This window comes from Carettochelys insculpta, chromosome 23, assembly GCF_033958435.1.
Source record: "Carettochelys insculpta isolate YL-2023 chromosome 23, ASM3395843v1, whole genome shotgun sequence".
Taxonomy (NCBI): domain Eukaryota; kingdom Metazoa; phylum Chordata; order Testudines; family Carettochelyidae; genus Carettochelys; species Carettochelys insculpta.
In genome coordinates, this window is record NC_134159.1 from 11,475,085 (window position 1) to 11,493,490 (window position 18,406).

Genomic DNA, 18,406 nt, shown 5'->3' on the forward strand with positions numbered 1-18,406 from the left:
CACCCAAGTCAGGGATTTACTGTAGTACATTTTTAACAGCAAGAATAATTAACCATTGGAGCAAATGTACTAAGGATCATGCTGAAGACCACCACTGGTGATTTTAAAACCAAGAGTGGATTTTTTCCGTTAAGGGGGGGAAAAGAAAATCTGATCAAGGAATTATTCTGGGGAAGTTTTGTAGTCTGTGTTATACAGGAGGTCAGAGTAGATAATCACTTCTGGCCTTGCAGTCTGTGAATCTGATGTCTTGTAGTTTTATGTGAAGTAGGGCCATATTATCGGCAACCCTAGTATCGTGGTAATAATGCAATCTTGCAAAAGGGCCATTAAAACTTACCAGATGAGGCAAAAGGAGACTTGCTTTTTATCCTTTACAGTGCGTAAGGAATAAACACAAAATTTTATTCTTCTGTCAAAAACAATTGCTTGCCAGAAGTGAGTGGACAAGTATATTTTGCAATACTGATGTGTAGTGCTAGTCTATACATTTGGAAATGTAGCCCTTGGTTAGTATTTCACTTTAATCATTAGACTCTGTCTGTAGAACTCCCATTCTTGACTCTTGCAGTTTACTTAGTTTCCTAAAGGCTTTAGGGTGAGTCTTACAACAAACTATGGTATTTTCCCTAAATTTATTAACTAAGAAATTAGTTTGCCTTGAGCATTTGAATATTTATACTTAAAGCACTAGCATTGGCACATGGCTCACAACTGAAGTTTGTGCCATCTAAAAAAATCAAACCAAATCTCTACCTTCTATCTTCAGCATGGAATGAATCAGAATATGATGGGTTTGTTCTGAAACTGAGAACGTATGCCAGTATACTAAGCCTAAATACTGACCAAATGTCAGTTCTGAGCCTGCTGTTGTTTAAGCTGATAAAAATCAAGTTTTGTTGTAAATAAATAGTTTTCCTCTGATTACATCAGTCTCTTAAATAATGTGTCAACAGCAGTGGGATGTAATTTGTCATCTTGTATGCTTTAATCTAATTGGTGCAAACTTGTTTTAAGAGAAGAGACCAGTATCATCGTCTAATTATAAGAATAGGAGGGATAAGGGTTATTTGAGAAGATGAGCTTGTTTGGCTCTTCCATCACAAAGCAAGGATTGGTTTTGAGGCAGGTTATCATCTGTTAGGTGTGGTAAGGTGAAAACTAAGCTGTATTTCTGTTTTTTGGCTCTGAGTACCTCTGTTTGACACTGTATTAAGAAACAGATTGCTTTCTGTGAGCAGATCACATTAACAGATCACATTTGACCTTTAAATCTTGTGAAGAGTTTTTGTTGCACTAGCAAGGGTTTGTTTATACCATCGGAACAAGAAGTTATAAAGCAGTGGCCTCATCGGCTAATGTTTAAATAATCATTGTAACTAAAATGTTAAGTAAGCAATGCTTGCTGTGATATGTGGGTTTTTAAAGAAGTCCATTTAGATCCAATTCATACATTTCAGTCTGTTTACTTACTCTCATAGTGCTAAGGATTGACTGGGGTTTTTTTGTTTTGTTTTTTTCCAGGATATTGACATTAAGAAAGTGAATGGAGTTCCTCAATATGCATTCCTGCAGTACTGTGATATTGCAAGTGTATGTAAAGCAATTAAAAAAATGGATGGGGAATACCTTGGAAATAACCGTCTCAAGGTAAAGAAATCCTCCTATAAACTCATTCTTCTCTTGCTTAATTTTTGTTTTCAGTGTTATGCAATTCTTTGTCAGTTTAGACTGTGCAAGTGAAGGGTTTTTTTTGTTGTTTAGGCATTTCTTGTTACTATTTTGTAGGTCAGATTAGACACTGATATATTTTCAACCACCACCACCACAACTGACATTTGATAACTTTATTGCCAGTTGCAGCAGAGAGGCCAAGGGTTGAGTAGACATGGATGGGGGCTGATCTAGTTTTTCGTTTTTAAAGGTAGTCCCTCCAAGTCAGCGTAGGAAGATTACAGTGGTCCTACCAGTGCTGCAGCTGTTCTGGGAAGAAGAAGAAAGATTTCAGTCCTCATAGTGCTCAGTTTGGTACATTTCAGCAGCACTAAATTTGCACAAAACCTTAAAAAGATTTTAAACGAACATTGTACTTATTTAATCTTGCACAATAATTTTTATTAATTACCAGACCATTTTGAGTTGCTTGCACCTGTTTGAGATGCTAATTTAAAAAAAAAAACTCTACAAGTGAATCGTTTTCTTAGATAATAGGCATGCTTTGTTAAATTAGTTTAATAACTGTGAATTTGTACTGATGGAAGTTTTGCCCTTTTGTGTTCAGCTGGGTTTTGGAAAGAGCATGCCTACAAACTGCGTGTGGTTAGATGGTCTTTCTACAAACGTAACGGATCAGTATTTAACTCGACATTTCTGCCGATATGGGCCTGTTGTAAAGGTAGGTGGGAGGCTATAGTGTGTGATTTGAAGTTGTTACTGTTTTCCTTTCTTTACATCCTGTCCTTTCCACCCTGACTTCCCGGGTTTTACAGTTGACAGAATATCTCTTTGGGCTGAAATTTGGCCTACAAGGCCCTGTGGTTTTTCAGCCTGTTGGTCCAAAAACGTAGACTAGTTACTTTTGATATTTTGATGAAGTTTTGAATGAGCCAAGATAATGAACATTAGGAGTGGTCTGCTGGTCTTGTGAGGTGCAGCCTGTCCCACTGCAACTTTTTTTTTTTTTTAAGAATTCTGATGTTTCAAATTGGAACAAAGCAGTCTAATTATGTGATTATAGTTACATGTGTTAATTACATAATTAGGCATAATTGTTTTTTGCAAATAGACCAGAAATGACTCGGGGGCGGGGGGGGACTACAGCAAATCCACCCAAGAAAAGGTACATAAAATGTCATAGCTGGGCAGTATAGAAGGGCATATGAGCTCTGAACTTAGCAGGTCCAATTGTGTGTAGGCATTTTTGAGATTTTAGGCCATGACTTTGCAAGTATTTGTGCATCTGCTTAACTTCACACATGTGAGTTATCCAGTTGACTTCCATGGTACTAGTCATGTGCTTAAATTTAAACACATGTAAATGTTTACAGGATTGGGGCCTTAACTCCTTAAGATTTCTGTGGGTACATATTGCAACTTTGACATTCTTTTAATGTAGCTTTTGTTGTTTGAAAGTATGTGTGTTGCAAAGATTAACGGCTGTTTATAAATTGCACACATTTAGCAATGGAAGAATAGTACTCCAGTTAGTAATAATAAAACTTATTTTCATTTTGTAATTTAAATGTTCCTGTATTGCCTTCCCCCCCATAATTTTATTGGAAATTTTTCAAATATGTTGAAGTAAATAATGATATAACAATATTCAGACATCAAAGAAAATAATACAAGTAAAATACAGAAAAACAAAATAAAGGCATAATATACCTCAAGCCACAATATCCACAATTCAAAGCAGTCCCTTTTACTTTTACCATCTCTCTATTACATCGCACGTGAAAAGCCTGAAAAATTACTTTGATAATTTTCTTTCCGGTGTCCTCATGACTTAGGAATTTGTTGGGACTGACATTAAGTCCTGTGGATGAGGCTCTTATTTGGTTTTTGTTTTGTTTTTTTGTTTTTTACAGGTGGTGTTTGACCGCTTAAAAGGCATGGCCCTGGTTCTCTACAATGAAATTGAATATGCACAAGCAGCTGTAAAAGAGACCAAGGGGAGGAAAATCGGTGGGAATAAAATTAAGGTGTGCAGAATGACCTCTTTTTATTAAAAAAAAAGAAAAAGGCTAAATAAATAAATAATGTATTCAGGTTTTACCCCTTAAAATGTCTGGCATTTTGCAAACTGCCAGCCACAAGAATATGTAGATACACATACATGTCCCAAACCTCAAAGGATTAAACTAACCTGTTACACTAAGTTTAATATATTAGGGTAGTTTGAACTGTTACTCAGCCTTCTTCAGTGTTCAGTGAAAAAGACAGAACTTGCATCTCTAGGCTTCTAGGTACTGGTATCCCTATTACTATTATCTGTTGCTAGTGACTGATACTGCAAAGGTACCAAACTAATCCAGGAATTTGGGTGTTATACCAATACCTGGAATTACCTTTCTCCTCCTTTTCCTCCTCTCTTAAAAAGTGGATAATTGTTTCAAGCATGGTGTATTCATCTAGCAAATTGATGCTCATGGAGCTGGAAATGTTGAATACATTATATAGTTTTTGTAAACATGGTGATGAAATATAATAAGTAGCCTTTACATGGAATAAAAGGTAATGGTCATTAAAGATTTTGTGTCTTGTGTTTGTAGATCTTACTCTTTAGAGGTTCTGGAATGTAAAATCACCCTTGTTCATATGTTTGGCTCTGTTACTGTGATTATACTAGTTTTCTTCTACACTGATTATTTAAAAGTCCTTTTTAAATGTGAAAACTGTTCCTTTGTGTGGAATTTATTTTGACAAACACATTGTAATTCTTAATGTTTTTGCATAGATTATGTTCCTCTTATCTCAGTGTTGTAGCAAGTAGTGATTAGAGCAGGGAGCTCAGATTCAGTTCCCATCTCCACCATTACATGGTTGTATTACTATTAATAATTTTGCTTTGTTGTTCCTTGGGGGCTGGGGAAGAAAAAGCATTTCAGTTGACTTTTCTTCACAAACTGAAAGAAAATATCCAGACCAGAATTCGTGTAGCTCCATAAAAACACATTGTGCTTTACAGCACATTTACAGTCTGTCTTCTCAACAGAAGTAATTCCTGGCCCTGGGGGAGGGGGTTGTTTTGTCAGTTTTGTTTTGTTTTACTATTGCACCCACTCTTTTCCTCCTTCCATTTTCAAACACTGCAGAGGACACTTAATACCTGTTGAGATGGAGTATTTCTTTTACTGAACATGTATAATACCTTTTATTTTTTCAGGTGGATTTTGCAAACCGAGAGAGTCAGTTGGCATTTTATCATTCCATGGAGAAAACGGGTCAAGATATCAGAGACTTCTATGAAATGCTAGCAGAAAGAAGGCATGTATCTAGTACATTCAATTCTCCTGCCTTTTACATAGCATTTTAAGATTCTCTCCCAAGCCTTCTCTGTCTCCCTATAACAGTCACACTCTATCCTGTTGACTCTCCCTCTTTTTAAGGTGTGAATTTAATTGAAAAGTCACTGTTAGTTTGAATTTAGTGCAAAAATAACATAACGTATCAAAGCAGGCAGGTGCTGTCATGGCATTGGCTGTGGTTTTCTTGTACATATTTTAGTACCTTAGTTTTAAATTTTAGCTTTCTAAACTTTTTTCACAGATGTGAATGGTGAGCCCTGAACTACATAAATTTGCCAGATAAATGACAAGCAATGGGTTATGGCTGACAACTCCACCACTTATTAAAATTCTTATATGGAGTACCAAAAACCTGTGTATTTGAAAGATTTTACCGTCTGTTTTAGTCAGCTAGTTTGCACATATGCTCAGCTATCCATCTCATTCACTGTGTCATCTGTAAAGAGCTAGGGATCATTTATTTTCTTTGAGAAAGGAAAGTGCGCTTTTTGTAACTTCTCTTCCTGCCCTCAAAATACTATATAAATTAATAAGCAACATGTGAGATTACAATACAGTAAACACTCAAAATGTGTGATTTCAAGTTGTGCCTAACTTGCATTAATGTAATTTCAGTGCAACTCAAAATCGTCATGGCCCTGGCTCAGCACCCCCGGCCCACTCACCACCTGCGCATGGCTCTGGCTCACCCCCCACCAGGGGGCGGCTCCTCCCAGCTGCACCAAGCCCTCTGGAAGCGGCATCCACAGGCATTCCCCACCCCAGAGCTTCCAGGAAGTGGCAGCTGTGGGCATTCCTGGCCCCAGTTCAGTGCCCCCCCCATGTATGGCTCTGGTTCAAGCTGCCTGCCCTCCTGCAACTCTAACCCACCCCAGGCTTATCCTTCCCCTCCCACGGCCCGAGTCCACTGCCAGACTTAACCTTCCCCAACTGCCCCAGCACCCCAGGACTTACTGCTGAAAAAGGAGCTCCAGGTGCTCCTGCTGCTTCCCTGCCTGCAGAATGTGCGTTCCGCTGGGGAAAACCCCTCCCCTTGACTTACGCAAAATTCAGGTTAGGCGAGGGAACACAACCCTTGCGGAAATTGAGGGTCTACTATAGACAGATATTTTCTGATCTGTTGAGTTGAAAGTAAAAGTTACACTTAGACCCATCACTTCCACAGTAGTATGCTTTCTAGTATTGATAAAATAGTAAAAGCTCTGAGCAGGACTTTACTTTTGCTTGCTTTTATCATGGAAAACTTTTTCTATCTACATTTTTTTTTTCAAATGGCACTTGTCAGATGTGTAAGTATTGTACATGGGTACCATCTAGACCAGGGATTTGCAGCCTGTGGCTCCAGAGTCTCATGTGGCTCTTTAAGGACTCCTTTGTGGCTTCTGATGCTATAGTTGCAAAGTTTAAAAAAACAAAAACAAAAAAATACGCTCCTGGTTGTTTTCGATAAAGGGTGAACATGTAAAAGACTAAAAATAAACTCATATCTAAATAGCAAATGATACGTGATCTTGAAATGTTGGGTAACTCCCCCTAGCATCCTCCAGAGGGAGACAATTCAGCAGTGAAAGTCAGGAAGACAGTGTTACAAACACACGTGTAAAGTATGAGGAAATGGCATATGTAAAAAGTTTGTGAATGTCCTGCAGTATCACATTTACAAATGATTGTCTGCACTGCTCTTAAAATAAGAGTTACAAAAGTTATGGTTTGGTGTTATTTATTGAGGACTGTCTTATTCACATGTGCCCTGATCTAGGTCATCCCTGATAGATGTGTATCTAGCCTGCTCTTCAATATATCCAGTGATGGAGATTCTGCTGCCTCCCTAGGCAATTTATTCCAATGTTTAACCACCCTGACAGGAAGTTTTTCCTAATGTCCAACCTAAATCTCCCTTGCTGCAGCTTAAGCCAGTTGCTTCTTGTCCTATCCTCAGAGGCCAAGAAGAACAATTTTTCTTCCTCCTCTTTTTAACACTCTTAGGTACTTGTAAACTGCTATCATGTCCCTGCGCAATCTTCTCTTTTTTAATAAAATAAATCCAATTCTTTCAGTCAGTCTTCCCTTGTAGCTCGTGTTCTCTAGACATGTAATCATTATTGTTGCTCTTCTCTGGATCTTCTCCAGTTTCTCTATCTTTCTTGAAATGTGGTGCCCAAAACTGGACACAGTACTCCGAAGCCTAATTAGCACTGAGTAGAGCAGAAGAATGACTTCTCATGTCTCGCTCACAAGAGTCCTGCTAATGCATTCCAGAATCCCGTTTGCTTTTTTTGCATCAGTGTCACACTGTTGACTCAAATTTAGCTTGTGGTCCACTGTGACCCCTAGATCCCATTCTGCAGTACTCTTTGCTAGACAGCCACTTTCCATTCTGTAGAGCTACATCTACACTACAGTGATCTTTCGAAAGAAGCTCTTGCGGCAGATCTCCTCCGAAAAAACTTCTTTCAAAAGAGCGCATCCACACACAAAAAGGCAGATCAAAAAATCGATCCACTCTTTCAACAGAGAACATCCAGACAGTCCCTGCTTTTTCAAAAGAATGGGCCAGAGATCGAAAAATACAGCACCATGAGGGCTGCTCTTTCCAAATAAGGGCCTGCAAAGCATCTACTCTCTTTTCCAAAAGAGGCTTTTGAAAGAAGGTGTTCTGCCTGATCTGGGAGGAAGAAGAGCTGCATTCTTTCGATTTCGGAGATTGAAAGAGTGTATTTTGTGTGTAGGCACTCCATGTGCTCTTTCAAAAGAGAGCTGGGTTTTCCGAAAGGACTTGCTTGTGTGGATGCAACCTAAGTGTGAAACTGATTATGCCTTCCTAAGTGGCGTACTTTGCATTTGTCCTTATTAAACTTCATCCTATTTTCCTTAGACCATTTCTCCAGTTTGTCCAGGTCACTTTGAATTATGATCCTCTCCTCCAAAGCAGTTGCACCTCCTCCCAGCTTGGTATCATCTGCAAACTTACTAGGTGTATTCTCTATGCCAATATCTAAATTGTTGATGAAAATGTTGAATAGAGCTGGTCCCAAAACAGACCCCAGTGGAACTCCACTTGTTATGCCCTTTCAGCATAGTTGCAAACCATTAATAACTACTTTCTGAGAGTGGTTATTCAGCCAGTTATGCACCCACCTTATAGTAGCCCCATCTAAATTGTATATCCCAGTTTATTGATAAGATCATGCGAGACCATGTCAGATGCCTTACTAAAGGCTAGGTATGCCATGTCCACTGCTTCTCCTGTATCCGCAATACTTGTTATTCCATCAAAGAAGGATATTAGATTGGTTTGGCATGATTTGTTCTTTGCAAATCCATGCTTGCTGTTACCTACCACCTTTGCAGAAGGCTCACTTGTTTCTCTAGATTTGTTTAACGCAGCCTAACACAGTTCCATTCATAATTTTTAGATGGTTGGTAAAGAAAAAAATTGGTAGGTTTTTAGTGATTGTGGTAAAAGGATGGGCAGGCAAATTTCCTTAGTTGATACACTGTTGCAACTTTTAAAAGTTGGCTTAAGATTCTGAATTGCTTGCAGATGAATCCAGCGTGGTGTCGTTTGCACTAATGAGATGCACATTATGTCAAAATACGCTGCTCTTGTTTTAGATCAAAGTCAATCAAAACACATACAATGTTGCTTGCTTTTGGGAAAAAAAATGATGATTAGTTGGGAAATTAGAAATGATGATTTGCATAATGAAAGTGAATTGGTGTGTTCACAACTGATTGCCAAGAATTGTGATCTGCCAACAGGCAGAATGTGACTATTTCCTATGGCTGAACTAAACTGAATAAGGAAATATTGAGAATTACATTATCAGATTTTTTTTACGCGTAATTTGAACTGAACTTTTGCTGTGAAATACTTCTGACTAGAACACTGATTTCTAAAACAAGACAAAACTTGGTCATATGTTTCTTTTCTTCCTCCAAAAATCAGCTGTCCTTATCAAAACCAGCATCTGATGTGAATGTTCACGTAATCTTTGCTTAGGAGCAGTGAACTGGGGAGCATAGAGATCTTTGACAAGAGCTTGAGATGAGCATGTTACTTGTGAATCATGAACCAGCAACTTTAATTATGCGGAACACCATTTTGAGTAACAGCTATATACCACATTATTCTATAATCTGCATGTGACCCGCACATTTTAAGAAAAATCTTTCTTAAATGCTAGAGGTAATGTCTCTAAATATTTTATTGGGGCTGTATCCTCCTAGCTGTGCCGCCAGTTTTCATAGTGTTAGGAGCCCAAGCATATAGGGCTCAGGGAAAGAAAAAATGACCATTAATAAGCATTATCAACTCCTACAAATACTTCATAGCTTTTCTACATAAAAATCTCACAATTTTAAGGACCCACATATCTGAAGTCTAGAACTAGAAGCAAGTGTGCCCCTTTGGGAAAAACTAAGAATCTTTTTTGAAATAGAATCATAAAATAGAATGAAATGTATTATTTATTATTGTAATAGTAGTATCCTTACTGTTCTTACAGCTTACTAGTTGAGAGATGGAAACTTCAAAGTTTGATCTGATACATGTTTTCAGAACTAAAAATTGCTCTTGCTTAATGGCAGCTTTTGAGATTGGGCGGTCTTCATGTATGTATAATGAAGCTTTTTTTCTGTAGGGTGCACATTCATTAAATTGGTTTATATTTGTTCCCTGAATACGAGTGTAAACATTAGTTTGGTGTACGTACGTACGTATGTATGTACACACACACACACACAGAGAGAGAGAGAGAGAGAGAGAGAGAGAGAGAGAAATAGGACTGATTCAGAGGTGTTCGCCCAAGTTAGCTGATGAACAAAATGACTGATTTACTATGTATCTGAGGCTAACAGTTGGGTTCATCAGCTAACTCATTGTTAAATCTGTGGGTCCAGGTATGAATATCTGCTATGATCTATATATCTCAATAAACTATCAAAATAACTTTTCATGTAGAAAGACGTTTCATAGTTCAACACTTCTTTGGTTTATAGAAAAAACTAACCACTGTATAGTTCTTGTTTTTGGCAGAGAGGAAAGAAGAGGATCTTATGAATATGCGCCTGATCGTACTTACTATGAGACTGTTAGAACTCCAGGGACTTATCCTGAGGATCCTAGAAGAGAATATCCTGCACGAGGCAGAGAATTTTATGCAGAATGGGATCCTTACCAAGGAGACTACTATGACCCACGATATTATGATGACCCACGTGAATACAGGGATTACAGAGGAGATCCTTATGAACAAGATATAAGGGAATACAGTTACAGACAGCGAGAGCGAGAGAGGGAGAGAGAACGTTTTGAATCTGATCGAGATAGAGATCATGAAAGGAGGCCAATTGAACGCAGTCAAAGTCCAACTCACTCCAGACGTCCACAGAGTCCCGAAGCATCTCCCGCACAATCAGAAAGGCTTCAAAGTGATTCTGAAAGGAGAATCTACAGCAGGTCTTCAGATCGAAGTGGGAGCTGCAGCTCGCTTTCTCCTCCAAGATATGAGAAGCTTGACAAGACACGTGTAGAGCGTTATGCAAAAAATGAGAAAAGTGAAAAAGAACGGGCTTTTGACCAAGAGAGAGTGGACAAAGAGAAACGTTTGTTGAGGAAAGAGAAGCCAGAAAAACTAGAAAAGGATAAAACTGATAAGCAAAAACGAAAAGCAAAAATTCATTCACCAAGCTCTCAGTCTTCTGAAACAGACCAAGAAAATGAGAGAGAACCCAGTCCTGAAAAATTAAAGGGCAATGGTAAACAGAGTAAAGAGAGAGCTGACAAAGAAGGGACAGCTAAAAACCGTTTGGAATTAATGCCATGTGTGGTGCTGACTCGAGTAAAAGAAAAAGAAGGGAAAGTTATTGATCAGCCTGCTTTGGAAAAACTGAGACCAAAGCTTGATAATGACACTATTAAGTCTCCACTTGAGCAAAAAGTCCAGGCATCTCAAGTTGAGCAAACAAAATCTGACCAGTCTAAACTGGAACCTGTCAGAACTAAGATGCCAAAAGAAAAGTTACTTGCCAGTCATGTAGAAGTGGTTGACAAAGAGGGAAAACTAAAGTCCAAGAAACATCTGAAGGCAGAGCAGACTACAGAAGGGGCAAATGCCATAGATCTTGACAAGTTAGAGGCTCGTAAAAGACGTTTTGCTGATGCAAATTTGAAACCTGATAGGCAAAAACTGGAAGTTAAAAGAAGTAGTCAAGATGAGGAAGATGCTGCACGCGTGGTCTTGAAAAAGCAACTTGATATGACAACTTCATCTAGAGAAGTTACAGTGTTACGGGAAGGAGAATTGGAAAGAAAGCCCTTGAGGAAAGAAGTGCTTAAAAGGGAATCTAAAAAAATCAAATTAGAACGACTTGTTCCTGTTACTAGTCCCAAAGATACACAGGAGCCTACTAATGTTTCTGTGGGGACTGGCTTGCGTTCAAGTTTAGAACTTCAGCCTAAACTAGGAGATCCTGTTGAGGAACCAGTGGAAACTCAAGAAATCCTTTCTAAAAAACATAATTCAATAAAATCACAGCACAAACAAATGCAGCTATTAGATGATCAAGGAACAGAGAGAGAGGAACAGAAGAAAAATTACTGTGGTCTTTCTGAAGATTTGCCTGACCATAAACTTGGCCAGGAGAAAACTCAGTCAGCTGATGCAGAGGAAAAAATTGCCATTGACATTGATTATACACAAAGTTATAGAAAACAAATGGAGCAAAGTCGCAGATTAAAACAGCAGATGGAAATGGAGATAGCAAAATCTGAGAAGTTTGGCAGTCCAAAAAAAGAAGTAGATGAATATGAAAGGCGTAGTCTAGTTCATGAAGTGGGCAAACCCCCACAAGATGTCACAGATGATTCTCCTCCAAGTAAAAGGAAAAAGACTGACCATATTGATTTTGAAATTAGCACTAAAAGAGAGAGGAACTATAGAAGTTCTCGTCAGGTGAGCGAAGATTCAGAAAGGACTGCTTGTTCACCCAGTATCAGACACTTTCCTTTTCATGAGGATGATGAGACACTAGATTCCCCAAGGCTAATGCCATTAAAAGAAACCAAAGAATCACCTAAAATAGAAGACAAGAGTCTTTCATATTCCAATATGACTGTGAGGGAGGATTCCCTAAGGTTTAATCCCTATGATTCCAGCAGAAGGGAGCAGATGGCAGAAATGGCCAAAATAAAGTTATCGGTATTGAGTTCTGAAGATGAATCAAGTCGATGGGAATCTCAAGTGAAACAAGAGTCTGGCAGGGTTGATATTAGTTTCCCAAGTAGTATAGTTAAAAGAGACAGCATACGAAAGAGATCAGTACGTGACCTCGAACCAGGGGAGGTGCCTTCAGATTCTGATGACGACAATGAAAATAAACCCCACTCTCCCAAAGTCTCATCTTTATTAGAGAATTCCAGACTATCTTTTTTATTAAGGGACAGAGAGGAGAAAATACGTGAAAGAGAGGAAAGGCTGTCAGCTTCTTTAGAAAGAAACAAATTTTACTCCTTTGCATTAGATAAGACAATCACACCAGACACAAAAGCGTTGCTTGAAAGAGCTAAATCTCTCTCTTCATCTAGAGAAGAAAACTGGTCTTTTCTAGACTGGGACTCAAGATTTGCTAGTTTTAGAAACAATAAAGACAAAGAGAAAGTTGACTCTGCACCAAGACCTATTCCATCATGGTATATGAAAAAGAAAAAAATCAGGACTGATTCAGAAGGAAAACTAGATGATAAGAAAGAAGATCATAAAGAGGAGGAGCAAGAGAGACAGGAATTGTTTGCTTCTCGATTTTTACATAGTTCAATCTTTGAACAAGATTCCAAACGTCTACAGCATTTAGAAAGAAAAGATGATGACCTGGACTTCATTTCCGGTCGAATATATGGGAGACAGACTTCTTCTGATGGGAGTAACAGTGCATCTGAATTGGTGCAAGAACCAGTTGTTCTTTTTCACAGTAGATTTATTGAGCTCACACGAATGCAGCAAAAAGAAAAGGAGAAGGATCAAAAACCAAAAGAAGTGGAAAAGCAGGAAGACAAAGAAAATCGGCCTAAGACACCAGAAACTGTTTCTGATAATAAAGAATTAGAACATAAATCTTCATCATTAACTGGACCTTCTTTAGTCACAAGTGCACCTCAAGAATCAGCACCAGTTATATCTGAGAAGGTAGCAACTGAAAAAATGGCCATGGATATAACTTCTGCAAGAGAAGAAAGGTCATCTGAACTTGCTTCTATGAAAGAGGAACCAAAACCTCTTCCTGAACTTGTTGTTCCTGGCAAAGTAGAATTACCTGAACAACTTGAACCTCCACCAGTAATAGAAGTTAATAAAGAAGTCCTCCCTGTAACTCAGGCTTCTCAGGAAGATTCAGTATCTACAGAGCATCCTTCATACTTGGATACAAAGCCACCTACACCAGGAGCTTCATTTTCACAAACAGATACTAACTTAGATCCAGAACCTGACAATACACAGTTGATTCCCTCACCTCCAAAATTAGTTCAAAAATCTGATGAATCTAGTGAAACTAAAGAAGAAAATGCTCTACCTGCTGCTAGCACTGATTCTAATGTAAGTCAGAAACCAGAGGTAGTTGCTGACGTTCTGCCCCCTGTTTCTGACAATGACATGGAAGTGGAACCTCCAGTAGTTGTTAAAGATAAAAAATCATACAAAAGTAAACGTTCCAAGACACCTGTTCAGTCAGCCACAACAAATGTCACAGAGAAACCTGTCACAAGGAAGAGTGAAAGGATTGACCGTGAAAAACTTAAAAGATCAAGCTCACCTCGTGGGGAAGCACAGAAACTTTTAGACTTGAAAGTAGAAGCAGAAAAAGTTTCAAGAAATGCTGCTAAATCTCCTAGTGCTGCAACGGAGCCAGAAAACATAGAGCCAAGTTTGCCAGTAGGTCGAACTAGACGCAGAAATGTAAGATCAGTTTATGCTACCACGGGAGACAATGATGGGCCATCTCCAGTGAAGGATTCGGTAGAGGTAACTAGGTCTACCAGAAAAAGAGGAGAGAGAGAACCTCAGGAAACAGCAACAGCTGTTGCTACCCCCCCAAGAAGAGGAAGGCCTCCAAAATCACGCCGTAAGCCTGAGGAAGAAATCTCTCCTATTAAGACAGAACCAGCACAGCAAGAGACAGAAGAGACTGAAACTAAAGAAACAGTGGAAACCCCTAAACCTGCAGAAGGATGGAGATCTCCTAGGTCCCAAAAACATTCATTAGCTGCAAGCAGTCAGCAAGGAAAAAGAGGAAGAAACGAACCTAAGGTAGATCTCGCTGTAGAATCTGAAGAGGCTGCTGAAACAACTGGTCAAGAATCAACTCTTAGTGAAAACAGCAATACATTTAAGACTGCAGGCAAAGAAGCAGCAGCAGGTGAACAGAAACGTGACAAAAAAGAACTTGATGTGGACAAAAATTTTCCAGAAACCCCCACAGTTGAGATTGTAGAGAAAAAAAATGCGCCAGAAAAAGTTACTAAATCCAAACGAGGAAGATCTAGAAATGCCAAGACTGTTGTAGATAAAGCATCCTTGTGTCTGAAAAGTGTGGAAATACGTCTCAATGTTGATGAAGTCAAAGGTGCCCTGCGACCGAGTGAAGAAGAAACGGAACCTATGGCAACATCACCAACAAAAAGCAAAAGCCCACAAAAAGAGGATGTTTTGTCACCCCATTTCGTAAAGAGTGAGTCAGAAGATGCATTCCAAGAGACAGAAAAAGAAATTATGCATGAACCACAGCAATCACCAGAAGCTGCCCAGTTAGCAAAGCAGATTGAACTTGAACAGGCAGTAGAGAACATTGCAAAGCTCACTGAAACACCATCAGTTGCTGCCTACAAAGAACAGGCAGCAACTGATGTGTCTGAAGTTCGTCAGGAGGAGGAGGGAGACAAACCTGCACATCAGGCTAGTGAAACAGAACTGGCAGCAGCTATTGGATCCATCATAAATGATATTTCTGGGGAAACAGAAAGCTTTCCTGCTCCTCCAACTTATCCTTCTGAATCAGAATCTGAGATGCCTGCAGAACCACTGGTGTTACCATGCCCACGGGAAGAAATGGAGCCTGAAACTGACCAGGCAGTTAACAATATCTTGGAAACGGAAACTGCTGTCGAACCCTCTGTGCAACAAGTAGCTGGCACTACCCCAGCAACAGTAGAGACAGAAAGCAAGGAGGCAGAAGTGAGCTTCAGTGAGTCTTCAAATTCTGCACAGGAAGCTGAAACTTCACAGGAAACTGAAGTTCCTCGGAAGGAAAAAGGCCGACAAAAGACCACCCGGCAAAGACGTAAAAGAAGCATGAGCAAGAAAGGGGATACTGCTGAAGTTAGTGCTTTTGAACCTGAAAGGGTACAAAATAAGTCTCCTATTGTCAATGAAGCTAAGGCAAAACCAGAAGAAACCTTGAAAGATGAAAAGCAAAATAAAAACTCTGTTCAGATCTCTACTGAATTGACAATTACTGATGCAAACAAGGCTGCAACCACTGAGGTTATTTCTCATGAAGCTGTTTCTGAGAGCAACATCCCTCCCAAAGTTCCTGCTCCTTTAGACCTACCTGCCCAGCCTGTTCCTATGGATGATGTGAGCCAAACTGGATTCAAGCTACGGTCAGCCATTGAAAATGCACCTGCTACCCCACCAAGCACTTCAAATATGACTGTTCCTTCAGCAACTGTGGCAAAATTACCACCTCCTGTATCAGCTGGGATAGTCCCCATTCATTCCACCACCACTAAGGTGACAGAATGGATTGTAAGGCATGATGATACCCGCACTCATTCCACCCCCCCACCAGCTCTTCCCCCGGATACAAAAGCATCTGATATTGACACAAACTCCAGTACTCTGAGGAAGATACTTATGGAACCCAAATATGTTTCAGCAACTAGCCTTGCTTCTACACATGTCACAACTTCCGCTGCTGATCCGGTTAGTGCACCTCGTTTGGAGGAGACACCACCTCATCCTCCTGTAGAAGCCATAAAACCAGTGTCAGAGGATAAACCGGCAGTTCCTATCACTAATGCTTTGGACCCCCCAGTAGCAGAGGCTCCAATTTTCAGTGAGAAAGAAAAAATAAGTACAGTTATTGCTCCCAAAGCTACTTCCGTTATAAGCAGAATGCCCCATACCGTTGACCTAGAGGAAACTCCAAGGATAACGTTGATGAAGCAAGTCCCCCAAACCCAGACATGTTTAGTTAATGTGCCTTCACCAAAATACAAGCAGAGACCTAGCACAAATGATAACAGCAGATTTCATCCTGGATCTATGTCTGTTATTGAAGAGAGGCCAGTGGAGACTGGATCCAGCCCAGGTCTACGGGTAAACACTTCAGAGGGTGTTGTACTTTTGAGTTATTCAGGACAGAAGACAGAGGGTCCTCAACGAATCAGTGCGAAGATCAGTCAGATTCCCCCAGCTAGTGCTGTTGACATAGAGTTTCAACAGTCTGTTTCAAAGTCACAAATTAAACAAGAACCTATTACTCCATCACAGCCAGCGCCGAAAGGCTCTCAGACGCCTACAGGATACGGAAATGTCTCCACCCATTCTTTGGTATTAGGAACACAACCTTACAATACATCACCTGTGATCTCCTCCGTTAAACAAGAACGCACTACCTTGGAGAAATCTGAATCAGGTCACCTTTCTGTACAGACTCCTGCTTCCCAGTCAGGTCCTGTTAAAGTCCTCTCCCAAACAGTAAACACTGCACCTGTACTAGTTCACAACCAGATGGTACTCTCTCAAAGTGTAGCTTCCTCCAACAAAAAACTTCCTGATTTGACTGCTCTGAAAGTGGAGACTAAGGCTCTTCAGCCATCAAACTTGAGCCCTGGGGTCAGTCCTCATCACCCTTCTCTGTCTGGTAAAATGCATTCAGAAGCAAACCATGTCAGCTCAGGACCCAGCACCCCAACAGACCGGGCTATTTCTCATTTGGGGGTTACAAAACAAGAGCCACATTCTCCCCGTACAAGTGGGCATTCTCCTTCTCCATTTCCAAGGGCTTGTCATCCTGGCAGTACCTCATCTCCAGCTTTATCTAGTAATACCTCTGTCATGCTGGCTCCAGGAATTCCTGTGCCTCAATATATATCCAGTATGCACCCTGAACAGTCTGTTATAATGCCCCCTCATAGTGTAACGCAGACTGTACCCCTTGGCCACCTGTCACAAGGCGAAGTGAGAATGAATACTCCTCCTTTACCTGGTATTCCTTATGGTATCCGCCCAGAAGCGCTCCATTCTCCCAGAGCAGCTCTGCAGCCTCAAATAGAAATCAGACCTCAGAGATCCAGCACACCTCAGCCAGCTCCAATAAGAGACATAGTCATGCCTTCGTTATCTTCTCAGCATTCCCCAGAAGAAGAGATGCATTTTCATCATACAGTGTGTAGAGGGTCAGCCCCTGTGCAGTCTGACGTGTTAGTAATGCAGACAGATTATCGCATGCATGCTACAGGTATAAGACTCGATCAGTACAATGTGCCCCGAGATGTGAGGATGATGATACACCCGCACATGGCAGCAGTGGGCGACCACCACCCTGAAACTAGACAGTCCAGAACACCAGAAGGGTCTGTGAAAACACCACCAGTCAGCAAGACTCCACAGCCTGGAAAAGAAACACCCAAGTCTTCTGAAGTCAAAATGGCGCACTCTCCACACAGTGAGCCCCGGCTCCTCAGTGTCCCTCCCAGCAGCCAGCTTCCTGGACTGCCTTTGACACAACCAGTGGTGGTACCTCATGGAGTACAGATCATGCATCCTACAGGGGGTTCCTTTCATGATTATAGATCTGTGTATGGTGACATGAGAAATTACCATACAGCAGCCCAGCTTGGTCATCCTCAGTTCACTGGAGCATCACCAATTGGTTTGCCTTCCCGGAGTATGACCCCATCTCAGGTGAGAGAATGGATTTGCTCTGTTTGGTTTCCTTTACCTGAGTTTTTAAAACACACATACAGTTCTTGTGCATGTGCATTTGCATTTGACCATTATGGGAATTACAGCAGGGATGAGTTTGGCTCATTTGTCATGTACTCTGCATTTAGGCAGTGTGCTTTTACAGTACTACAATATTAAAAATCAGTTATTTTTGTTTGGAAACTATAAGAAACACCTTTTTAAAGTTACAGGGAAGAATTAAGGGGGAGAATTCCCTAATTTTTCTTTTAATCACAGTAGGGCTCAGTTCTGGGAGTGCATGAAATCTATTTAAAAATTCCTAGATGTAGTAATATAAAAGGGGAGCAATTCCCAGCATAACCAAAGTGGCACATTGAGTTCAGTTCACTCAGTTATTCTCTCTCCAGTGAT

At 40.2% G+C, this 18,406-nt stretch overlaps 1 protein-coding gene across 4 annotated transcripts in view; it reads left to right on the forward strand.

Annotated features, from left to right (window-relative positions):
- Positions 1-18,406, forward strand: part of SPEN (spen family transcriptional repressor) — a 97,086-nt gene that overhangs the window by 66,259 nt on the left and 12,421 nt on the right. Inside the window, exons 7-11 of one of the 4 annotated variants that reach the window (XM_075018031.1) lie at positions 1,525-1,650; positions 2,282-2,395; positions 3,588-3,701; positions 4,886-4,990; positions 10,070-17,992. In XM_075018031.1, coding sequence (XP_074874132.1) covers positions 1,525-1,650; positions 2,282-2,395; positions 3,588-3,701; positions 4,886-4,990; positions 10,070-17,992 — 8,382 coding nt within the window. Of the gene's footprint in view, positions 1-1,524; positions 1,651-2,281; positions 2,396-3,587; positions 3,702-4,885; positions 6,333-10,069; positions 17,993-18,406 lie in introns of those variants that run through there. The other 3 variants (XM_075018030.1, XM_075018028.1, XM_075018029.1) reach the window with 3 other exon arrangements.